At 58.3% G+C, this 21,528-nt stretch overlaps 3 protein-coding genes across 3 annotated transcripts; all 3 read right to left on the bottom strand.

The window, feature by feature from the left end:
* Nucleotides 1-994: 994 nt before the first annotated feature.
* On the bottom strand, nucleotides 995-7,350 carry LOC134164857 (disintegrin and metalloproteinase domain-containing protein 32-like). Its single transcript, XM_062621054.1, has 19 exons — nucleotides 7,270-7,350; nucleotides 7,119-7,180; nucleotides 6,906-6,984; nucleotides 6,403-6,479; nucleotides 6,136-6,313; nucleotides 5,507-5,572; nucleotides 5,329-5,400; nucleotides 5,015-5,181; nucleotides 4,842-4,923; nucleotides 4,506-4,642; nucleotides 4,153-4,333; nucleotides 3,718-3,807; nucleotides 3,372-3,570; nucleotides 2,912-3,017; nucleotides 2,464-2,647; nucleotides 2,141-2,215; nucleotides 1,803-1,911; nucleotides 1,479-1,623; nucleotides 995-1,188 (listed from the first exon to the last, which is right to left on the bottom strand). The coding sequence occupies exons 1-19, from the start codon at nucleotides 7,348-7,350 to the stop codon at nucleotides 1,047-1,049; spliced, it is 2,232 nt and encodes a 743-aa protein (XP_062477038.1). The 3' UTR covers nucleotides 995-1,046.
* A 43-nt stretch (nucleotides 7,351-7,393) lies between these two features.
* LOC134164846 (disintegrin and metalloproteinase domain-containing protein 32-like) lies at nucleotides 7,394-15,450 on the bottom strand. The gene is given in 21 exon segments (XM_062621037.1): nucleotides 7,394-7,525; nucleotides 7,753-7,900; nucleotides 8,011-8,119; nucleotides 8,551-8,631; nucleotides 8,862-9,045; nucleotides 9,417-9,525; nucleotides 9,758-9,862; nucleotides 9,865-9,955; nucleotides 10,367-10,456; nucleotides 10,635-10,815; nucleotides 11,026-11,162; nucleotides 11,299-11,380; nucleotides 11,553-11,719; nucleotides 12,502-12,573; nucleotides 12,785-12,835; nucleotides 13,346-13,538; nucleotides 13,614-13,690; nucleotides 14,041-14,119; nucleotides 14,278-14,339; nucleotides 14,772-14,836; nucleotides 15,426-15,450. Coding segments are annotated over 21 exon segments (2,208 nt in total). The 5' UTR covers nucleotides 15,442-15,450; the 3' UTR covers nucleotides 7,394-7,416.
* Nucleotides 15,451-17,432: 1,982 nt separating this feature from the next.
* Nucleotides 17,433-21,315, bottom strand: LOC134164856 (disintegrin and metalloproteinase domain-containing protein 32-like). Its single transcript, XM_062621053.1, has 12 exons — nucleotides 21,163-21,315; nucleotides 21,003-21,079; nucleotides 20,735-20,927; nucleotides 20,309-20,374; nucleotides 20,006-20,077; nucleotides 19,667-19,833; nucleotides 19,256-19,337; nucleotides 18,995-19,131; nucleotides 18,721-18,907; nucleotides 18,493-18,582; nucleotides 18,061-18,259; nucleotides 17,433-17,624 (listed from the first exon to the last, which is right to left on the bottom strand). Exons 1-12 carry the CDS (start codon nucleotides 21,313-21,315, stop codon nucleotides 17,512-17,514), a joined length of 1,536 nt encoding a protein of 511 aa, XP_062477037.1. The 3' UTR covers nucleotides 17,433-17,511.
* Between the last annotated feature and the right edge of the window lie 213 nt (nucleotides 21,316-21,528).

Here is a 21,528-nt window from a genome sequence, read left to right as displayed (position 1 = left end):
CCTGTGGGTCGGCGCCAGGCAGGGGCCCTGCAGTCGGGGGTCACTGGGGCACCCTGGTGGGTCCCCCCCCCCGATGCAAGAGGGGCTTGGTAGGATGCTGTGAGCAGGGCCTGCCCAAACAGGGGCTTCCTGGGGGAAAATGAGCACCGAGAGTGGTGCCTGCACTGAATGCATCCCATGCTGGGGCTGGAGGTTCCATGGATGGGTGGGAAGGGATGGAGACGCCATGGATGGGTGGGAAGGGATGGAGACGCCATGGATGGGTGGGAAGGGATGGAGACGCCATGGATGGGTGGGAAGGGAGCCACGGATGGGTGGGAAGGGATGGAGACGCCATGGATGGGTGGGAAGGGATGGAGACGCCACGGATGGGTGGGAAGGGATGGAGACGCCACGGATGGGTGGGAAGGGATGGAGACGCCATGGATGGGTGGGAAGGGATGGAGACGCCATGGATGGGTGGGTGGGAAGGGATGGAGACGCCATGGATGGGTGGGAAGGGATGGAGACGGATGGGTGGGAAGGGATGGAGACCATGGGTGGGAATGGGTGGGAAGGGATGGAGACGACGCCACGGATGGGTGGGAAGGGATGGAGACGCCATGGATGGGTGGGAAGGGATGGAGACGCCATGGATGGGTGGGAAGGGATGGAGACGCCATGGATGGGTGGGAAGGGATGGAGACGCCATGGATGGGTGGGAAGGGATGGAGACGCCATGGATGGGTGGGAAGGGAAGGGGATGGGTGGGATGGATGGGTGGGAAGGGATGACGCCATGGATGGGTGGGAAGGGATGGAGACGCCATGGATGGGTGGGAAGGGATGGAGACGCCATGGATGGGTGGGAAGGGATGGAGACGCCATGGATGGGTGGGAAGGGATGGAGACGCCATGGATGGGTGGGAAGGGATGGAGATGCCATGGGTTGGAAGGGTCCCAATGCAGGCATTGTTCTGGTACATAGTGAAGCTCAGGAACCACACAACTCCTCGTTGATTGTGAACAGCTTTTGTTGAACAACCAAAACCACAACAACCGGACACGCTACACCCGCTTACAGTGGTGACTGTCCAGGATGCCGTTACGTGGCTGCCAAGACTGATGCCACATGCGTCTCCCTCCGTCATGCTGCACTGCAACATCCCTCGTGCCCTGCTCTCCGTGGACCGAGTCCTGAAACCTGAGGCTGGAGAGGAAGCACTGTTATGGTCAGCACCCACCTCCAGCCACATGGACCCACATGGAGCTCATTTGGGGGCCAGGCCCACCACGAGCCACAGGGACATTGTGTCCAACCAGTAACGCAGCACTGCCAAGTCTACCACTAACCAGGTCTCCAAGTGCTGCATCTAAGAGGTTAAATACCTCTTCCCACCTTGGGTGTGCTGCACAGTGAGAGTCCTTGTCCAGGCTCCAGCTTTCCTGCCACCTACACACTGTGACCCCAACACCCTTTGGTGCAGAGCACAGACTCACTTGTCATCCTCCAACACCTCCGTGGTGCGACAGCAACTTGGGCCGCTTCTCTTTAGCAACAGGAGGAGGAGCGCCAGGGTGATGGGCAGAAAGAAGCAGAAGATGAGAAACAGACACATCTTCATGGAGCCCACGTTCGCCTCATCTGCTCCATCGAGGCACAAGGAAACAAAACAACCTCCTTGAGCTCATCCAGGGACACAACATGGGACCCAGGCATGTGCCTAGCCAGCCCCAGTGGCTCTGGCAAGCCACTACCAGAACAGGAATCCATCATCTCTCTCTTCCCATGAGAACCCTCGCCCTGCTGCCTTCACCACTCACCCTGCTCGGTGGGACCGCTGCCACTCACGCTCATTGCCCCTGCTCTCTCCCAGCAGGTTGGTGGTTTCCAGCCCGGGTAGCAATGGCAGGCCCCTAGGTTATTGCAGACCTGTGTGATGGACACGGAGGGATGGGATCTATCACCCCCTGCAGAGGGTGATGCCCGCACATCCTCACCCACCAGACACTGGGCACAGGGCTCTGCTGGTGGCACTTGAGCAGCCTTGAGAGATGCTCCTGCACTTCCACCACCAACCTCACCTCTGCTGCTCTTCCCCACTGAGAGGACCCAGTGGCTGCTTTAGCAAAGCCATGTCCCCAGCACATCCGTGACTTACGCCGTGATTGTGGCACTTCATCCCACAGCTGTAGTTGAGGACAGCGACAGACACGCACTTCTGGCTCAGGCAAATCTATAGCACAAGCACACAGGCAGCCCTGGCTAAGTTACACACCCAGCTCCATCAGGGAGCTCACAAGGGAGCACCAGGCTTCGTGATGGACCCCATCTGAAGGGGTTCCCATGCATCCATCCTCACTCATTTGGGATGGAGCTGAAGAAAAGCCACTGCCCTCGTGGTCCTGATGCCATTACCACTGCAATGCTTTCTACAAGCCCTTCCTCTCCCAAAGGAGCTGCTGCCATCAAGGCATCTCTTACCTTGCGGTCACCACAGACGGTGCCATCGTTCACCAGCATGGGGTCCCTCTCCGTGGGAGGCTTCATGTAGTCCAACGTTACACACAGCTTGTTCTGCACCAGAGCGTACATCACCGCAGCCTTCTCCTTGGTGAAGGGCCTGGAGCTCGAATATTCACACACAAGCTTCCCACATTGGAGATCCCTGCAAGGGCAGCACAAGCAAAGCACTTGGCCACAGCCACCTTCAGCCTTCCATCGCAGCTCTGTTGCCATCCCCACTGGGAGCATGGACCCCAAGCTCCCTGTTCCCAGCACGTGGACACGGCACCCTTACCTTCACACAGGCCTGGGAAGCATCTCCCCTCCCAGCTCCACATGGACTCATTCAGTGCTCAGCTGCATTTCCCCCTCACCTTTTGGGATCCCACCTCTCCTGCTCCATGGCAGACCCCGCTGCAGCACTTACTTCCATGCGCACCGCTGGTAACCGCGTTGGTTGGAGCCGCAGTGCCCCATTCTGTCCATCTGGCTGTTAATTTCTTCATAGCAAGCCAAGGGCCCATTCCTGGCCACTGCAAACACAGAACAACGCTCAGCGTCTGCCCCACAGCCTCTCTCCACCTTGGGAATGGGCATCTCCACAGGCTACCCATCCTCAGTGATGCCCGGGGCCATCGGCATCAGACCCAGCCCGGTCCCTCCAACCCGCCATGGTGGGATGCTCCAGCTTGGATCACCTCCCATGAGGTCTCTGCTCTCACCTACACCTTATAAACACCCCAGGCTACCCCATGCCCTGACAGCACACTGATGGGCACATAGCCCAGCAGGTTTCTTCCCTTTCCTCCACACCACCCATCCCGTTTCACACACACACATAGGTTGGGATGCCAGGGTTTCCCCGTCCCGGAACCCATCACCCTTACCTGAGCCGAAGATCCTCTGGCACTGCTTGTCGGCTGTCTGGCAGACCCCCCGGTAGCAGAAGGCGGTGTTCCTGCTGCAGGGATGCCCGTCCATGACCCAGAGGTCTGGCGAGCACTGCGCAGAGGTGCTGTTGCAATATTCCTTCAATTCACACTCATCCTCGGAGCTGCGCCTGCAAACTGCGCCTTGCCTCCTAAACTGGAGAAAAAGGGGTGAGAGGAGAACCACAACAGAGTCACCAGCCTGAGCTGCCTGGCTGGGATGGCCAACGCAGGGGGATATGTGGAAGCAAGCGATGCGTTATCCCATAGGAATGCACCGTTCCCATCCCATCCCACGGCTCACCCGGCACTTCTGGCAGCACGGTCCCGTCAGGCACTGCACCCCTCTCCTCAGCTTGCAGCCAATGGTGCAGCACGGGTCCCACCTGCATTCCTGGAGGTGGGGACAGTCAGGGAAGGTTCCGCTTCTCCCAAGGATACGGGATTAAGCGTGGCCTTTCCCATCTCCCAGGCTCTGCTGTGGACGGTGGTACCCAGGGTCCCCATGCTGGCTGCCACTAGTCCGTATTGCCCATCCTTACAACACTCACAGGCTCCATCCATCCATCACCAACACCGCACAAGCCCTTTAGGACAGACTTGAGACACGGCAGCCACCGCAGCCAAGTGTCTGCGTGGCTTCAGGGTCTCATAAAGCCTGCAGAGAGGGCTGGAGGATGCAGGAGCAATTCCCACATGGCTCGGCTCTGCCCCGCTGTACCAACGCTCCGCAGCTCACCTCTGCTGTACCGCAGTCGCAAGCCTCTCCCGGCTCCACCACTTTGTTCCCGCATTTGGGAGCTTTATAGGCTACATCCGTGGCTGGCTTCTTCAGCAGGCACTGCCCTTCCCCAGCGGCGAGGAAACGCTGGAAGTCTCTTCTGCTGCAGGTGCTGAAGGCTTTCACACCAGGCAAGTGCCTGCAGGTGAGGACAGGGCTGTGGTACCACGCTCTGAGAAGACATCAGTAACACGGGGGCAGCCCGTGCCCTCTGCCCCTGCTCATGGATGCATCCCCTGCTCTGCCCCCTTGGGTGGCATCACTTGGGTACCACACCAACCCCTCCGTTGTGTGCCCAGGGGCAGCCTTACACCGAGTTGGGCTGCATGATGCAGGCGGCTCCTGCGCATTGACAGCTCCCAGGCTCCTCCAGCTCCATCCCCAAGCTGAGCCCCAGCAGCTGGGCCACGGCGACTGCAAACGCCTCCAGTGTCATAGCCCTGCGGTACTGCGGGGACAGGGACCGGGCTCAGCCCCACAGCGCTATGGGGTGGGAAGGTGTGAGGGGTCCTGTGCCCCGGCACCTCAGCTGCGCAGCTCTGCTCCCACCCGGAACGGGGTCCTTAGCCAGGGCTTAGATGCTGCGGCACCATCGCATCACCTATAGGGATGGGAGGTTATGGGGCACACAGGCAGAGGTACCGTACCAAGGCAACGCCTCCAGCATGGGGTTTGAGGCACAGCTTCCGTGCAGAAGATGCACCCACAGAACGGGACTGCTCCCTGTAGCTGGGGAATGGACCAGAGTCAGTCTGACGCATGGTGTAACGGCACCTGCCTTCCCTTTTGACCCACGCTCCCACAGCCATCCTTCTCTTACACAAATAGGAACATTGCATCCTGCAGCCACGACACGCGATGCTCGTTTTTCCACTGCAGAAAGCTCTGCAGCAGCTCCTCGGCATCCCCTGTGGTTGGGATTCTGTTCTTTTCAACCCAGAACTCCAGGGAAGACAGCACCATGGTCACATTGAGGGGAGCAAACATCTGGAGGGAGGCAGACAGACACCACGGCTGGTCCATAGAGCCCTGCTGAGCCACAGCATCGTTTGCTCTACGTATGGAGCCTTGTCATTGCCCACACCACCACCGCACATCCCACACACGCTCAAGATGTGACCGAAAGCAGCTTACACTGTTCACGTAGCTGAAAAGCTGCACTATCTTGGCCACCACAACATCCTTGTCTGCTCCCATGTAGTCATACTGAAAGGTGGCAAACACAAGAGCACATCATGGCATCGGTGCGGGGCTGTGGTCCCTGCCACATGTAGTCCTGGTCATCCCAAGGGAGTTAGCTCCTGTTGCTTACCAGAGCCTTGTCCAAAACGATGTGCATTTCCAGGTACAGAGGGGGCCTGCTGGCAGCTTCCTTATCCTATAGGGAGATCAAATAACAAACCGAAACACGCACAACATCCCCCATGCACGAGTTTTAGTGCAGAGCTGCTGTGGTTCGTAGCCCATGGTCAGGTCCTGCACTTCACGGCTGATTGGAGCTGTCAGACAAGCAGCCCTGAGCATGCCAAGGTGCGGTCCTTCCATCATGCACAACATGATATCCTCAACCAGATTCCATCAGTGCTAACAGCAAAGGAGCATCTTGGAAAGGCTGGAAAAGGCCGCTCACAGCAGAGCAGAAGCAAGCAGGGATTCCTTATCATTCCCAACCGCTCTGGATCCCCACAGCCCCATGCCCTCCTGGTGCCATACAACCACTGGAGGCAAATAAACCTTCAATCTGCTCACCCAGCATTGGGCCACCCTCACAGCTCCCTCCCAGCACAAGCAGAGGCCTTATCCTTAGCACAGACAAGTTACAAAGCCCTTTAGCATCTGCTGCACTGAATACACTCAGGAACAGCACGTTATAGCACAAAGAGCATCCTTCAGCTGCACATTTCCCATGTCCACAGCAACATCCCACAACATCCCACTCACTGCTACTGCATCCTCTGGCTCCGGTGGCACCTCCTTGGGCCAGACAAGGGAACTCTTCTCTGCCAACAGCTGAGCCTCTGCGTTTTCATTCCACACCGGGTACAAGAGATGCTGATTCCTGGCTGCAGCTTCCAGAGGCTTGATCCCGTAGCTGGCATTGGCGAGCTGCAGGATCCCGCTGGAAAGCAAAGGAGCAGAGTGGCAGGAATGGCTCTGCCACCACTGAGTGATGACACCAGCATCCCTATGGAACAGCAATGGCTTTACCTCAGGCCGGAGCAGGTGCTGAGTGCCACGAGGGAAACAGGGAAACCCTTGATGTCGCCTTCATAGAAGCAATCCCGCTGGAAGCAGCAAAGCCACATCAATGGCTCGGTGCCCTCTCCCCAGAGACCTGGGTAGTGCCATGGTCCCCGATCCCATAGGGAAAGGATGCACAATAGGGAGAAGCACAACACCTCTGGGAACCCACCTTCCCCAGCCACACAGCACCGACCATGGGACTTTGAGCACCTCTGGCACTGTTACCTGTGCTCCCTGGGAACGGGCTGCCTCATCCCTGGCCGTGCTCAAGGCCAGGCTGGATGGGGCTTGGAGCAAGCTGCTCTAGAGGAAGCAGCTTGGAACTGGATGAGCTTTAAGGTCTCTTCCAACCCAACCCATTCCATGATTCTATGGCACCGCGTTGGGGCAGAGCAGGGGGAGCCCCCTCTGCTGCAGCCACCGCATTCAGAGGCACGGGGTGCACAGAGCACAGGGCACATCGTTACCTCCACGTGTGCCGGTTCCGGCTCTGTGAGCCCTCCTTGGCCATCGCTGTAGGCACGGAAATCCTCTGCCAGAAACGCTCTGTGCACACAACAGAGACGCGGCCCCTGCAGTGGGCACCGTGCGGGACAGAGCCCTCCCCACGGCCCCATTGTGTGTGTGTGGGGTGGGTGGTGGTGTTACGGAGGATCCGGGTCCCGCTGTGCCCCACTCACTGCTGCCGCAGCCGCACGGTGCGCGGGGTGCCCTCGATGGGGATGATGAAGCTGCGGGCGCGCTGCCCGCGGGGAGAGCAGCGTTAGGGACCAGCGGGGCCAAGGTACGGGGAGGGGGGGGGCGGAACGGGACCCGGGGCTCCGCACCTACCTGCGGGGCACCTCCCGCAGCCACCGACCCCAGCCCCAACCCCAGCCCCAGCCACAGCCACAGCCCCGGCGCTGCCCGCATCGCCCCGACAGCCGGTAACGGCCCCGCCGGTCCCCCCCGGACACGCGGCTGAGCCCAACGCCTTTATTAACGACTGCGGGGGGGCCCCGCGCCTGCCTCTGCCGCCCCGCCCGGCTCCGGGCTCTCCTCCACGTCCGTGTTCGACTCCGTCTCCGTGTTCCGGCCGTCGTCGGGGCTGCGGGGACACCCGGCCTCAGCCCCGCTCCCGATGCCTTTCCCTTTCCCCTTCCCCATCACACTTGCGAGCCCCCGGCTCTCCGTTTTCCCCGCGCGCTGCAGCTTCTCCTTCCCTCTTCCCTTTTCCCCCGGGAATTCCCAACAGGAAAACCTGTTTCCCTGGCTCCCGCACACAGATGCCTGCTTGGCGTAGGGAAGTTTTGTTTCGCTTCACCACCAACTCACCCCTGGGTTCGCGACCGCCTCCTCGTAAAGAACCCGTTCTGCCGCCTCCACCTCACAACCGCAACGATGCTGCAGAGGAGGGAGAGGAGGATGCCGAAGCCCAGCAGCAGCCCGTATATCAGCAGGGCAGAGCTTCGGACACTTCCAACTGGGGAGCAAAGCAAAGGTGCAGCTGTGGGTGATGCCACGGGCTCAGCTCCACGGTTTGTGGGGTCATAGGAGCTGCTGTTGCACCCAGGAAAACCATGGGGCACCCACCGGCCTCCCACGGGTTGTCAATGCTGCCGCCCACAAAGGGTCCTATGGTCTCGCAGTCGGGGGGGCTCCAGCCCCGATGACAGTGGCAGTTCCTGTTGTTGTTGCACACCTGCATGCACCAGGGGGGGCAGAAAGCATCCCTCCTTGTACAGGCTGAGCAGCCTGATTCACTGCTGCAGGACTGCGGCACTCAGCGTGCATCCTGCTCCAGACACAGCACCCTGCCCTGCACAGCTACACTCATCACCATTTCCATGATGTACCATTAAATCCTCCCTAAATACTCTTGCTTTCCCCCTCCCCTCCCAGTTTTCTGTTAATCTACACAAGCAAAGACCCCACGCTCCTTTATCCCCTTTGTTTTTCACTTGGGATGCAAAGGAATTCAGGCAATCACAGTTCATTTCTCCTACAGCAACCCAAAACACAGCTCTGGCCCATTCACAGACGAGCCCCAAGGGCTGTTTTACCAGAACCACTCATTCCTCTTCAGCAGCATCAACTGGACACCACCAAGGTAACGGCGCTGCTGTGACTTACCCCGTGCCCGTGGCATTTCTCCTGCACGTTGCAGTCGTAGTTCAGCACTGAATGTGGTTGGCAAGTGCCATTCAAACAAACCTGCAGGACCAAATGGAGAAAAACCCTGCTGGGCCCCTTTACATCCCTTCACCATTGTTTGCCATGAACCTAAGAAGCATTCTGAGCCCTAAAGAACGAGCAAAGGGCAATAGCACAGGCAGTGATTACTGGAACTCTAAGTGAGAGCACCTTTAACCCACACTGTGAAATGAAGCTATTTCTACCACTAATTCTGTGCCATTTCCAGAAGATCCCATAGGATTTCTCACCTTTCCAGGGCCACATTTTGTTCCTTCCTTCACCATGAGGGGATCAAACTTTGTGGGCCCATTCATAAAGTCAAAAGACACGCAGAGATGCTCTTGCACATGAGCATAAATGATGGCCCCCTTCATCTTTGTGAAGGGAAGACGATTCGGGTACACGCACACCAACTTTCCACATCCCAGATTCCTAAGGCAATCAGCACAACAAATTAGGACACAGCATCTGATTGATCCCAGTGCTGGGAATGTCGAGGGGCACAAAGCGGGGAGGGGGATTTACACAACATAAAACCCCATGGATGTGATGCTCTGCAAGAGCTCCATCTGTGGCAGCAGGGGAGGAGCCGTCCTGTGAACCAGAGCATTAACTGCAGCACCATTAGGTCTGTGCTGCGCTTGCCTCTGGTTTCTCTCCCCCACCGTTTCCCTATGGAACACCCAGAGCTAACACTGCAAAGGCAACCTCCTCACAGGTTATTGCTTTGCATGGGCAGTAAAAGGAAGCACAGATTAGCTGTATGCCCCCATTTCAACACCCTGAATCCCCTTGCGACCTACGGCCAGGAGCAGGGCTGGTAGCCATCCATCGGGTGGTTGCCACAGTGCCCAAACCTGTCCTGATGGCTGTTGACTTCTTCATAACAGGCCAAAGGAGCGTTCTTGGCACCTGAAAGTATAGAAGTAAAGCTGATTACAGACCAGGATAGCTCTGTTGCCTCCACGTTCAGCCTGAAACCTCCCCCTTTGGATGGCCCATTCCTTTCCCATGGTCCCCCCCCTGCCCTTCCCTACACCGCACGCTCCAGCAGTGCCCAGATTCCCTTATTTCATCCATCCTGCTTGGATCCTTCCTCCCTGAAGCTCACTGTTAGCACCAGTGATGCCAGAGCATCCGTTACCTTTCCCATAGATGCGCTGGCACTGCAGGTCCGGGGACTGGCAGCGGCCCTTGTAGCAGTAACCGGTGCCCTGCTCGCAGCCGTGCCCGTCCTGCACGTACAGGTCGGGGGGCAGGAGGCCGAGGCCCCGGTGCAGAACTCGGCCAGGTCACACTGCTCATCGGCGGCGGGGCGGCACTGCCAGTGCTTGCGCTTGAACTGAGGACGAGGAGGCAGGAAGGAGCCTTCGTCCGCACACAGACACCACGGGGGTCCCCCCATCACAGCCCACACAGTGCTCTCAGGATGCCCTCTGAGGCACTCAGGTCGCACACTGCCCTAAGAGCATCCCCAGTGATGTTCCTGCTGGAACCTCTGTGCACAGCACAAGCTTTGTCTCCATCCTTCATGGTGGGGACACTATTCCTCCAACAAATAAAGCTCTGCTTTACCTGACAGCCGTTACAACATGATCCAAATGAGACAAAATGCAGCACAAATATCATTAAGGTTTTTGGACATACCCATCCAAGCAAAACCAGAGGGCTGCTTGGCAGTGTTCCGATAGAATCCGCTTGTTCCGAGGTTGAAATATGGGATTAACTTCTGATAATGCTGGGCACAACTCACCTGGCAATTTTGACAGCATAATCCCGAGGAGCACTGCACTCCTGGCTTGAGGAGACACTGGGGAGTGCAGCATTTGTCTAAGGCACAGTCCTGCAAACACATCAGGAATCATTTCCCTATGGGCCGGGGGACCGCTTGCCCTGACCCCATCCTCCCAGCACACAGACCCCTCAGTGGGGCCAAATGGGAACGCCGCCCTTGTGTGCCTTACCCTAGAAATGCTTTATCCACCCCCTGAGCCCAGCTTACACCCGCTCTCAGCACCCACCTCCATCGACCCACAGTCACACTGCTCGCCAGCCTCCACCACGCCGTTGCCGCATGAAGCCTGATGGTGGGAAGGCTGGGGCTGAGCTTGCCTCACGACCAGGCAGTCCCTGTTCTGCTTCAGGAAGGTCTGAAAGTCCCTGCTGCTGCAGCTGCTGAAGGCTTTTGCCCCATTGAAACTCCTGAAATGAACGGTATCCGTCTGTGTGTTAACACAGCCACCCCTGCTCGCTCGCTCCACATCTCTGTGCCGCTCAGATGCGGGCACGAGGCGCAGCGGTACCCTGGGTGCCTTTCAGGTCTCTTGCCAAACTCAGAGCAGGAATGGATCTTGCCTAAGCAAAACACACCCAAGACACCTATGATGGGAGCATCCCCAGCCACCAACTCACAGCGCCTTGGGGCTCATGATGCAGATGTGCCCGGGGCAGTGGCACTGCGGGGACTCATCATAGCCGATGCCCAGGCTGCGCCCCAGCAGCTGAGCCAGGAGGACAGAGAAGGACTCCAGCGTTACACCCTTCTGGAACTAGAGGAGGAGAGAGCGGGGCTGCAGCATCTTCCCTGTGCATCCTTCCCGTCGGATCCCAGCTCCGGCTGCGGATGCTCCCGTCCATCCCTATGGCTCAGGGACATGGGGCTGGTAGGGACAGGCAGCAGCGTACCACGGCCACGATGCCGGCAGCATCTCTCTGACACGCTTTTCCTGGAGCTGTTGTGCCCACAAACGCTGCTTGGTCCCTGTACCTGAAACACAGGCGCGTCCACAGGGAGGGCCAATGGTCCTGCCCAGCTTTATGCTTGCAAAGCCTCTTAGTTTATACAAGAGGCATCCCATTCAAAGCAATGTGTGCTCTTCACGAGCACGGGCATTCAGCAGGTTGCTAGCTGCCCTTAAACAATGACAACAGGTTCTTACAGCAGCAGATAGGGCACTTCAGGGGGCTGCAGGAAGCGGCTGCTCTTCTTCCACTGCAGCAGCAGCATCAGTGCTTCTTGGGCGTTCCCTGTTGTCTTCAGCATGCTGTTATCCATCCAGACCTCCACGGAGGACAGGCTGACTGTCAGATTGAGGGACCTGAACATCTGCGAGTTCAACGAGAGAAGTGGCTGCTTCCCGTATGTTCCGTTTCAGGCGCTGCTTGAATGGTTGCTCCTTCAGGCAAGCAGACGGGAGCAGTTGGCAACTGATCTCCTGCTCTGTGTGTGTGTGCGTGTGATGGAAATGATGCAGGAAATGGACATGGAAGCGTGTCCGAAAGGGAAACCCCAAATTCAGTTCAGTGAGCGGGGTCTAATAAAGACAACCTCATCACGAGCAGGGATCCTGAATACACACACAGAATACACATGCTTCTTGCCTGCATTTTTGCCTGTTTCCAGGAGGAGACACTCTAGCCCCTTGGATTTCAAGCCAAACGCTCACGCAGATGCCTGTGTGTATTACACAAGCAAGGAAAAGCCCAAATCACTCCCTAAGAGGCAGATGGAAAGGAGCAGCGGAGGCTGCCAGCTCCTGCCGATGAGCATGAATACCCCTTGGGGAGCATGGACCATGGGACAGTGTCTAATCTGGGGGGTTGAGGCACTGCTGGACTGCAGAGCAGCACTGCTTTACAGCACCAGTGAGGGGCAAAACCCCCTCCACAGCTCCTACCCCAGCCTGGATGAGCCCTAGGCAAACCTGAACCTCGGCCAGCCTAACCCGAAGAGTCAAAAGCTGAGAGCTGGTAGCACCAGAAAGCACGTTTAGTTGTTATCTTCTCCAAAATCAGCCCAATCCCACCCATCAGTGCGATGGATATCAGTGTGCTGAAAGGAACCATCGCATTTTGCATCTCAGTACATCCAAATCACACAAAACTTACAATGCTGAGCAGGCTGGCGACCTGAACCATCTTCTGGACCACAGCATAGTCGTCTGCACCCAGGTAGTCGTACTGAAACAGGACACGAGGTTGGTTGTAGGTTATTTGCCATGCAGAAGCACGTTGGGGTTATCTTCATCAGAGGGGTTTCTGCACACTGAAACGTGGCCACAGGCCGGGCAGGACCATGGGGACAGCCACAGGGATTTAGCACTGATTTATCACAGCTCGAGCCAGGGGAAGAAAGCAAACACAGGACAGGAACCGACTGACCCAGACTTACCAAAGCCCTCTCCAAAATGAGGTGCAGCGCGAGCTTCCTCTCGTGCCTGGGCTGGAAAACAGGATTCTTCACTGTTAATCATTCATTGCACCAGCTCAGTCAGGAGGCAGAAGGAATGCTGGCTCCTCTGAGACACTGAACCCTCCCGAAGGCACTGCCATCTGCTGATGCTATCATCAGAACAGGCAGCAAAAGCCATGCACTAACACTTGGGACAAAGCTAAAGGCTTTTGCTAATGGCATTGGCTCTGGGCTAAGGTGAGCCCTGGGATGCTCCCATGAATCCCATGGCTGAAGCAGCCGGCACATCGCTGCCAACCATCTGCAAACCGGAGGGAGAAATACCCCCCTTTTACAAACCCATCAGCAAACCTTGTAGCCCTTGGGGACACCTCTCATTAGGCACTACATGGGTAATGACCCACGCCAACACCCGGCACAAGCATGCCCCCTCATCCCTGTCCACCCAGGCAGCACCCAACAAAGCTCCCCATGGGATAAAACCCCCTTTGTGTGACGGGGACAGCAGCAGCACGGCGACAACCGGCGCTCGGAGCTCACTTCCTCACGTCCCTGTGCTCGCCTCGACGCCTCCATCGCCGTCAGCCCATCGGGCCCTGCCTCGGGGCGGCTGCTGGCGAGGAGGGAACCCGCGGCCTGCCCGTCCCTCACGCGGTACACAAGGTGCTCGAACGCAGGGGAATAGCCCAGGGGCTCGATGCTGTAGCTGACGTTGTCGAACTGCAGCAAGCCCCTGGCAGGGGACAGTGCCGGATGCTGACACCCGGGTGCTGCAGCATCCCTGGGTACCGGTGCGGTGCCTCCTTACCTGAGCCCTGAGCACGTGCTGAGGGTCACTGCTGAGCTGGGGAAGCCGTCGATGTAGCCCCGGTAGTAGCAGCTTCCCTAGGGCAGGATAGAGCACAAGGAGCCCCTTCTGCAAGGCAGCCCCATCAAGGGTTGTATGGACAATCTCTCAAGGAATTAAGGATCAATCCTAGTGTGGGGATGTGGCACCCGCACAATAAGACCCGATGCTGGCTCTTCTCGTGGTCCCCTCCCCACCAGGAAGGGTGGCCATGGTCAGCATCACCACCTTTAAACCAAACAATCTCAGTGCCTCCAAACCCCTTCCCAACCATGAATCCGACCACGCAAGGAGAACTTGGTTTATCCTCATGCTGCGCTTAGGAAGCAAAAAGGTGGCGAGGGGCAGCACCCTGGGCACAAGGCAGCACCGAGCAGGTCGCTGTTACCTTGACAGGGGGGGAGGCGGAGCGCAGAGATCCCTTCTCATTGTACGTGTAAATCCTGAAATCATCCGATAGAAAGAATCTAGAGCAGAAAAGCAATGAAACCCTCGGAAAACGCTCTGCGATGCTCTAATCCAGAGAGGTCACTGAGGGTCCCGTAGCTGTAGGTGATGCCCTGGCAGAGCCAGACCCTGTTACCAGCAGCAGTGGCTGGATGGGGCAGCACCAGGACCAACTCACTGCGGCTGCAGGTGGATGGTGTACGGCCTCCCCTCTATCTTGAGGACATAGGACACTGCATCCTTGGCGTGCAGGAGAGCAGAGAAAGGAGGAATTGGCTGTGGAAAGGCACTGAGGGCAGCTGCAAACACAAGGGGTGAGCACGAGAGCTCCAAGGAGCTTGGAGCTATAGGGATGCTGGGGAGGGACTCTTCGTTAGGGACTGTAGTGATAGGACAAGGGGTAACGGGTTCAAACTGAAACAGGGGAAGTTTAGATTGGATCTAAGGAGGAAGTTCTCCCCTGTTAGGGTGGTGAGGCACTGAATGGGTTGCCCAGGGAGGTTGTGAATGCTCCATCCCTGGCAGTGTTCAAGGCCAGGTTGGACACAGCCTTGGGTGCCATGGTTTAGTGTGAGGTGTCCCTGCCCATGGCAGCGGGTTGGAACTGGATGAACTTAAGGTCCTTCCCAACCCAAACCATGCTATGATTCTACTCTATGATTGCTTCAGTACCGTCTCTCCAGCTCTTTCTGAAAGCAGCTTCTGGGGAACTGTGATGTGCAGCAGCATCTGTGACCCTAGGGAAAGAATTGGTTTCCCTAGCTACAATCCCAGATGGTCGTCACCATGTCAGGACTGCATATACCTGCACAGACGCCTTTAGAGCCCGTGGACAGATGCAGTTGCTACCTGCAGAGGTTCTTCCAACTCTAGTTTCTACCCTGCTATCATCCAGCCACCCTTCATCCTGCAGCACCTAGGCACTTGCACGGGTGAAACACAGCTCTGTGCGTGCCTAGTGCTGGACCAGAGCCCAGGAACATGAGCCCTGGGCGAGATGAAGCCCACCTTGCACCAGGAAACGGAATGGGGCGCAGAGATGCCAATCACCCCCTCCCATCCACAGCCACGCAAGGCACGTCCCGTTGGGAAGGGACCACACCACCAGCTCCATCCCCGGGGTCACCATCCCCATGCAGCTCCCAGCAACACCCGACCAGCACAAGGGAGCTGGGCATCGCCTGCGGCCCCAGCGGGGTCCAACGCTTGTCAAGGAGCAGGGATCAAACCCGTGCCCGCGGCTCCTCCCGTGCCGGGCACCGCGATGGGGGAACGACCCCATCCGCTGGAGCCCCGAGGCGGGGATGTCCCGGGGCTCTCACTCACGCAGCGCGGTCACCATCGCGGCTCCCATCGCGCCCCGGTTACCGGTAACGGCCCCAAAGGGCCCCCCCCTGCCCCGCACACAGCGCGGACGCGCGGCTCCGCCCAACGCCTTTATTAACGCCCGCGGTTGGAGCCCGCGCTCGGCTCCGGGTCCGGGTCCGTGTCCGTGTCCAGCCCCATCACCGAGCTCCACTCCGAGACCTCGCTGCTCCCCGCCGTGACGGCGCTGCGGGGAGGTGCGGGGCAGCGCCTCAGCCCCGGCTCCCTTCATCCCTGGGGTCCCCCCATCCCCGGATCCCTTCATCCCTGGGGTTCCCCCATCCCCGGATCCCTTCATCCCTGGGGTTCCCCCATCCCCGGATCCCTTCATCCCTGGGGTTCCCCAAACCCCGGATCCCTTCATCCCTGGGGTCCCCCCATCCCCGGCTCCCTTCATCCCTGGGGTCCCCCCATCCCCGGATCCCTTCATCCCTGGGGTCCCCCATCCCCGGATCCCCTCAGCCCCGGCTCCCTTCATCCCTGGGGTCCCCCCATCCCCGGATCCCTTCATCCCTGGGGTCTCCCCATCCCCGGATCCCCTCAGCCCCGGATCCCTTCATCCCTGGGGTCTCCCCATCCCCGGATCCCTTCATCCCTGGGGTCTCCCCATCCCCGGATCCCCTCAGCCCCGGGGGAACCTCCTCATATCCGCAGCTCCCGAGGGAATCACCCAGCCCCAGGGATCAACTCCCCCCCCCCCCGGGGCAGCACCGTGCCCCATCCCCTCCTGGCATCTCACCTATTGGTGCTCGGGGGCCGTGGTCCGCACAAGCCCAGCGCCCACCACCGGATCCCGAGGCAGATGGCCCCGGCCAGGAGGAGCAGGAGGAGGCAGGAGCCCAGCACCGGCCACGCCGTTGTCACATCCTCCATCACCCGCGCCAGGGACAGACCTGGTGGGGCAGCAGAATGGGACCAGCGCCCTCCTCCTCCACCCCGGCCCGGCGCCCATCACCTCCCCTCGGTACTGACCCCCATCGGGCGGCGGGAGGCCGCTGTGGGTGCTGCCCCCCAAGCGGGATCCCCTCTGCAGGCAATCCGGGGGCTTCCAGCCGGGGTGGCAGTGGCACTGCCCCTTGTTATTGCACACCTGGAAAGCCAGGGGATGGGTGCTGAGAGATGAATCCATGCAAGGGACCCTCCTGCCCCGGCCACCATCAGCCTCTGCCCCATGGCTGGGACAAGGCCATGGGCGCTTAGCAGCATTCCGAGGTCATTTTGGAAGGGAATCGTACAAGGAACACACTCGGAAGTGCAGGATCGTGTGACTCTGAGACACTGTGCAAGCATCACACATCATCCTCCTGCAAAACCCACCCCAACCACCCAACACCTGCATCTCCCCCAGCTCCGCTGCCCTCAATTCTTTCTCCCTTCGTTCCTGCTTCCTTCTTTCCCCCCCTTCCATCCACCAAACCAACCACCGCATTCTCTTACTCCGTGGCCGTGGCACTTCACTTTGCTATCGCAGTCATAGCCCAGGACCGAATGTGGCTGGCAAGTGTCGTTTATGCACACCTAGAACCACCACAACAGCTCCTGGCTTTGCCATCACAGCGCCCAGCCCCTGTCCCATCGCTTTAGGGGGTTACAAAACCCTTTCTCACCTTCCCAGAGCCACACTTTGTTCCTGGCGGAACCAGGGTGGGATCCAGCCTCGCTCCTGCATGCAGGTAATTCAGGGACACACACAATTGCCCGCGCACGTGGACGTAGGCAACGGCAGCCACGTCCGTCGGGAAGGGTTTCCCGTGCGGGTACGTGCAGATGAGCTTCCCACACCTCAGATCCCTACAAAATCCATGTGCAGGGGCTGTGAACCTCACGCACGCGTGCAGCGCTGCCCTAGAAACGTTACGGAGCGCGATGCAAAGCGGCATGAGAAAGGATGAGCGGGACTGGGAAGTCAACCTGGGACCCAAGGAGAGACACGGTCCTGCTAACGAGGACACGCACCCACTTATGGCATCGCAGATCTTCCTATCAGCTGGAGCCTGGATGCTTTCCTGCCTTGGAAAGCCCTGATTAAAGGTGCCCTTCCCCAGGCCTACCTCCAAGAGCAGGACTTAAAGCCTTGGCTGGGCTGCAAGCCGCAGTGGCCAAACCTGTCCTGCTGGCTGTTGAGTTCCTCGTAACAAGCCACGGGAGCATTCCTTGAACCTACAAGTTTAGCAATAAGATTCACTCACGTTTAAATGAACTCAAAGGGAGGTCTTAGGGTACCCAACCACCCCTTTGCTATTCGTGCTGCTCCCAGCAGAGCAGAGATGCTCTTGGCTAACTGGAGCAAACACAGTACCAGTCCCTGAGGTGCCAGCCCCAGGTATTAGCAAACAGGAGGGCAGTTACTGATTAAGCTTGCTCACGGATAACAACGTGCATTTGATGCTATTGCTTTCATTGTTACCTCTGAAGAACCCGGAGAACCACCCGCTAACGAAGCCCCTATCAACCAGAGACAGAGCTGAGCTTGCAACGCTCTCCTAAAGCTGCATCCTTCCTCCCCTCCAGTGCATTGAGGAGCAAAGGCACAAACCGAGCCCCCCCACACACACACACCCCACGGCAGCCCCGGTGCAACCAGAGCATCCGTTACCTTTCCCATAGATGCGCTGGCACTGCAGGTCCGGGGACTGGCAGCGGCCCTTGTAGCAGTAACCGGTGCCCTGCTCGCAGCCGTGCCCGTCCTGCACGTACAGGTCGGGGGGGCAGGAGGCCGAGGCCCCGGTGCAGAACTCGGCCAGGTCACACTGCTCATCGGCGGCGGGGCGGCACTGCCAGTGCTTGCGCTTGAACTGAGGACGAGGAGGCAGGAAGGAGCCTTCGTCCGCACACAGACACCACGGGGGTCCCCCCATCACAGCCCACACAGTGCTCTCAGGATGCCCTCTGAGGCACTCAGGTCGCACACTGCCCTAAGAGCATCCCCAGTGATGTTCCTGCTGGAACCTCTGTGCACAGCACAAGCTTTGTCTCCATCCTTCATGGTGGGGACACTATTCCTCCAACAAATAAAGCTCTGCTTTACCTGACAGCCGTTACAACACGATCCAGAGGAACACTTCACTCCCGGCTTGAACTGACACCCTGCAGTACAGCATTTGTCCTTCAAGCAGTCCTGTGGGGGCACCACGAACCCCACATTGTTCTTATTGGTGAGAGACCATCTCAAACCCCACATAATGCACCTTGGGCTGGCTCCAGCTCCGGGGATCAGACACGGTACCAATGCCCACATCCAGCCCTGATCCCCCACCTGGGCCGCCCCGCAGTCGCACTGCTCGCCGGGCTCCACGATGCCATTGCCGCAGGTGGCAGCTCTCTGGGAGGCTGGACCGGTCAGGAGGGGTCTGCTGAACAGGCACGTGCCTCCCCCGTGCCTCAGGAAGGCCTCAAAGTCCCTGATGCTGCAGGTGCTGAAGGCTTTTACCCCACTGAAGCGTCTAAACCAGAGCAATCATTCATCCCTATGACAACGCATCTATTGCCAGCCTCCAAACCTCCATCCTGGTACCCAACCACCAACTCACAGCGCCTCGGGGCTCATGATGCAGACGTGCCCGGGGCAGTGGCACTGCGGGGACTCATCATAGCCGATGCCCAGGCTGCGCCCCAGCAGCTGAGCCAGGAGGGAAGAGAAGGACTCCAGCGTTGTGGCCTCCTGGTACTAAAGGAGGAGAGAGCGGGGCTGCAGCATCTTCCCTGCGCATCCTTCCCGTCGGATCCCAGCTCCGGCTGTGGGTGCTGCCACCCATCCCCATGGCTCAGGGGGGGACAGGGCAGCACCGTACCACGGCCACGATGCCAGCAGCATCTCTCTGACACGCCTTCCCCGGAGCTGTGGTGCCCATGAACGCTGCTTGGTCCCTGTACCTGAAACACAGGGAGACCACAGCACTGGGGGTAATTTGGGGGTCCTGGGTTTGTATGGCTTGAGTCCCTGGGATGCTCTGGTGTCCCCAGAGACCAGGGCTGCACCGTGCCCTGGCCAGGAGCCATGGGCACAATGACATCCACCACATTAGCACTGAAAGCCCGGCTGGACTTGAGAGAAATACTGCCAGGATATAAAGGAATTAGGAAATATGTGAGAAACGCATCTTAAACCCCCATTTTTCATAGGAATATCTGCAGTTAACCCATGGTGGTTTAACCGATCCCCACCAAGTAACCTTTAACGAGTACCAAAACCTCTCTCTTACACCAAGAGGTAAGCGGTGTCGTACGGCTGCAGAGCGAGGTGGGTCTTTGCCCACTGCAGAAAGCGCTGCAGAAGGTCCTCTGCTTCCCCTGCTGTCGAGACTTTATTGTCCTGTGTCCACAGCTCCAGGGAGGCCAGCACGATGGTGACATTGAGAGCATGAAACACCTGCAAGCACAGCACCCGCCTGCTCGGGTCCCTCTCCTTGAGAGCTCAACACCCATTCAATCACCCATTGCTATTGTCAGCCACTGGGTGCCATCTCCTCAAACCAAAGCACTCAGGTGGCCCTTACCAACACCAGCCCCTCCATCACCTTACTAAGGGCTTCCAAACTTACACTGTTGACCAAATTGAAGACCTGGATTACCATCTGCGTCGCTGCCTTCGTGTCCGAACCCATGTGGTCATACTGAAAGATAACCCAAGGGCACATGAGAGCAGGCATCGTTCATCACTGGAACGATGATTGCCAACATCCCATCGTGTAAATGTAAAACACGGATTTCACTCTTTCTTCCCTAGAAATCCACAGTATGTAACCGTTTCCAAGGCAAAAGAAACATGCAAAAGGTGGGGAATGGCATCATTTTGTGCTCAAAATCAGGCAAACACAAGGGCAAAACGAGTAGCCCAGGCTTACCAAAGCCTTGTCCAAAACGACGTACGCCTGCAGGTATTTGGGAGATTGTGCTGCAGCTGATAGTGGCTGGAAAGGAAAAGAGCCTCCAATGCTGCTTATTCCTACACCCTATAGTCACCATGTGCCCAAGGTTTGCCCCACTACTCAAGTGCCAGTTCAAAAGCAACTCTTCGATGCCTTCAAACGAGCCCAAGGGCAGAAGCTGTTCTAACGTTGCCATTTCTGGCTGTTTTCAAAGCCATTTTACCTTGGTGATGCTTCTCATCAGGTAACAACACCGGTGACACCCGGTCACTGGTGCTTCTAAACATCCCCCCTCATCCCTGTCCACCCAGACAGCACCCAACAAAGCTCCCCATGGGATAAAACCCCCTTTGTGTGACGGGGACAGCAGCAGCACGGCGACAACCGGCGCTCGGAGCTCACTTCCTCACGTCCCTGCGCTCGCCTCGACGCCTCCATCGCCGTCAGCCCATCGGGCCCTGCCTCGGGGCGGCTGCTGGCGAGGAGGGAACCCGCGGCCTGCCCGTCCCTCACGCGGTACACAAGGTGCTCGAACGCAGGGGAATAGCCCAGGGGCTCGATGGCGTAGCTGACGTTGTCGAACTGCAGCAAGCCCCTGCCAGGGGACAGCGCCGGATGCTGACACCCGGGTGCTGCAGCATCCCTGGGTACCGGTGCGGTGCCTCCTTACCTGAGCCCTGAGCACGTGCTGAGGGTCACTGCTGAGCTGGGGAAGCCGTCGATGTAGCCCCGGTAGTAGCAGCTTCCCTAGGGCAGGATAGAGGACAATCCCATCACCTAACACGGAGTGGACACGGCTCTGGGATGCATCACTTACGGTCCGAAATTACCTTGAACCGGATCGAATCAGCAAGCGCAGCTCCCACCTCATTCGACACGAAAATCTTGAAATCCTCAGATAAAAAGTGACTACAAAAGGAAAGCATCAAAAGGGAAGCACCTACAGTAACATCCCTTACCTGGCTCCTTGAGCTCCTCGCCATCAGCGGTGTCAGGGCCAACTCACTGCGGGTGCAGGCGGATGGTGTACGGCCTCCCCTCGATGCTGAGGACGTAGGACACTGCATCCTTGGCGTGCAGGAGGGCAGAGAAAGGGAGAATTAGTGTGTGCCGAGGGCACCTGGGAGCACCCAGGGCAAGCACAAGCAGCTCATTGCCCCATTAAAGAGCAAGGATGGGTCTATCCCCCCTCGTTC

Source organism: Pezoporus occidentalis, unplaced genomic scaffold (assembly GCF_034315485.1).
Source record: "Pezoporus occidentalis ecotype Australia unplaced genomic scaffold, CSIRO_AGI_Poc_V1 ctg226, whole genome shotgun sequence".
NCBI lineage: Eukaryota > Metazoa > Chordata > Aves > Psittaciformes > Psittacidae > Pezoporus > Pezoporus occidentalis.
Note: the sequence above shows the minus strand (reverse complement) of the source record. Positions and strands in the feature narration are given on the sequence as shown.

Bases quoted from the DNA above. Each gene is read 5' to 3' on its own strand.
- LOC134164857 (XM_062621054.1), bottom strand. From the start codon at position 7,350: ATGCGGGCAGCGCCGGGGCTGTGGCTGTGGCTGGGGCTGGGGTTGGGG. The intron at 6,985-7,118 runs GTGAGTGGGGCA...TTGTGTGCACAG, and splicing joins ACCGTGCGGCTGCGGCAGCA to AGCGTTTCTGGCAGAGGATT. The intron at 6,480-6,905 runs GTAACGATGTGC...TGCTGCTTCCAG, and splicing joins CGGAACCGGCACACGTGGAG to CGGGATTGCTTCTATGAAGG.
- LOC134164856 (XM_062621053.1), bottom strand. From the start codon at position 21,315: ATGGCGAGGAGCTCAAGGAGCCAGGTAAGGGATGTTACTGTAGGTGCT. The intron at 19,834-20,005 runs GTAAGTTTGGAA...CTGTGCTTGCAG, and splicing joins TCTTCAATTTGGTCAACAGT to GTGTTTCATGCTCTCAATGT. The intron at 19,132-19,255 runs GTACGGTGCTGC...CTCCTCCTTTAG, and splicing joins CTGCTGGCATCGTGGCCGTG to TACCAGGAGGCCACAACGCT.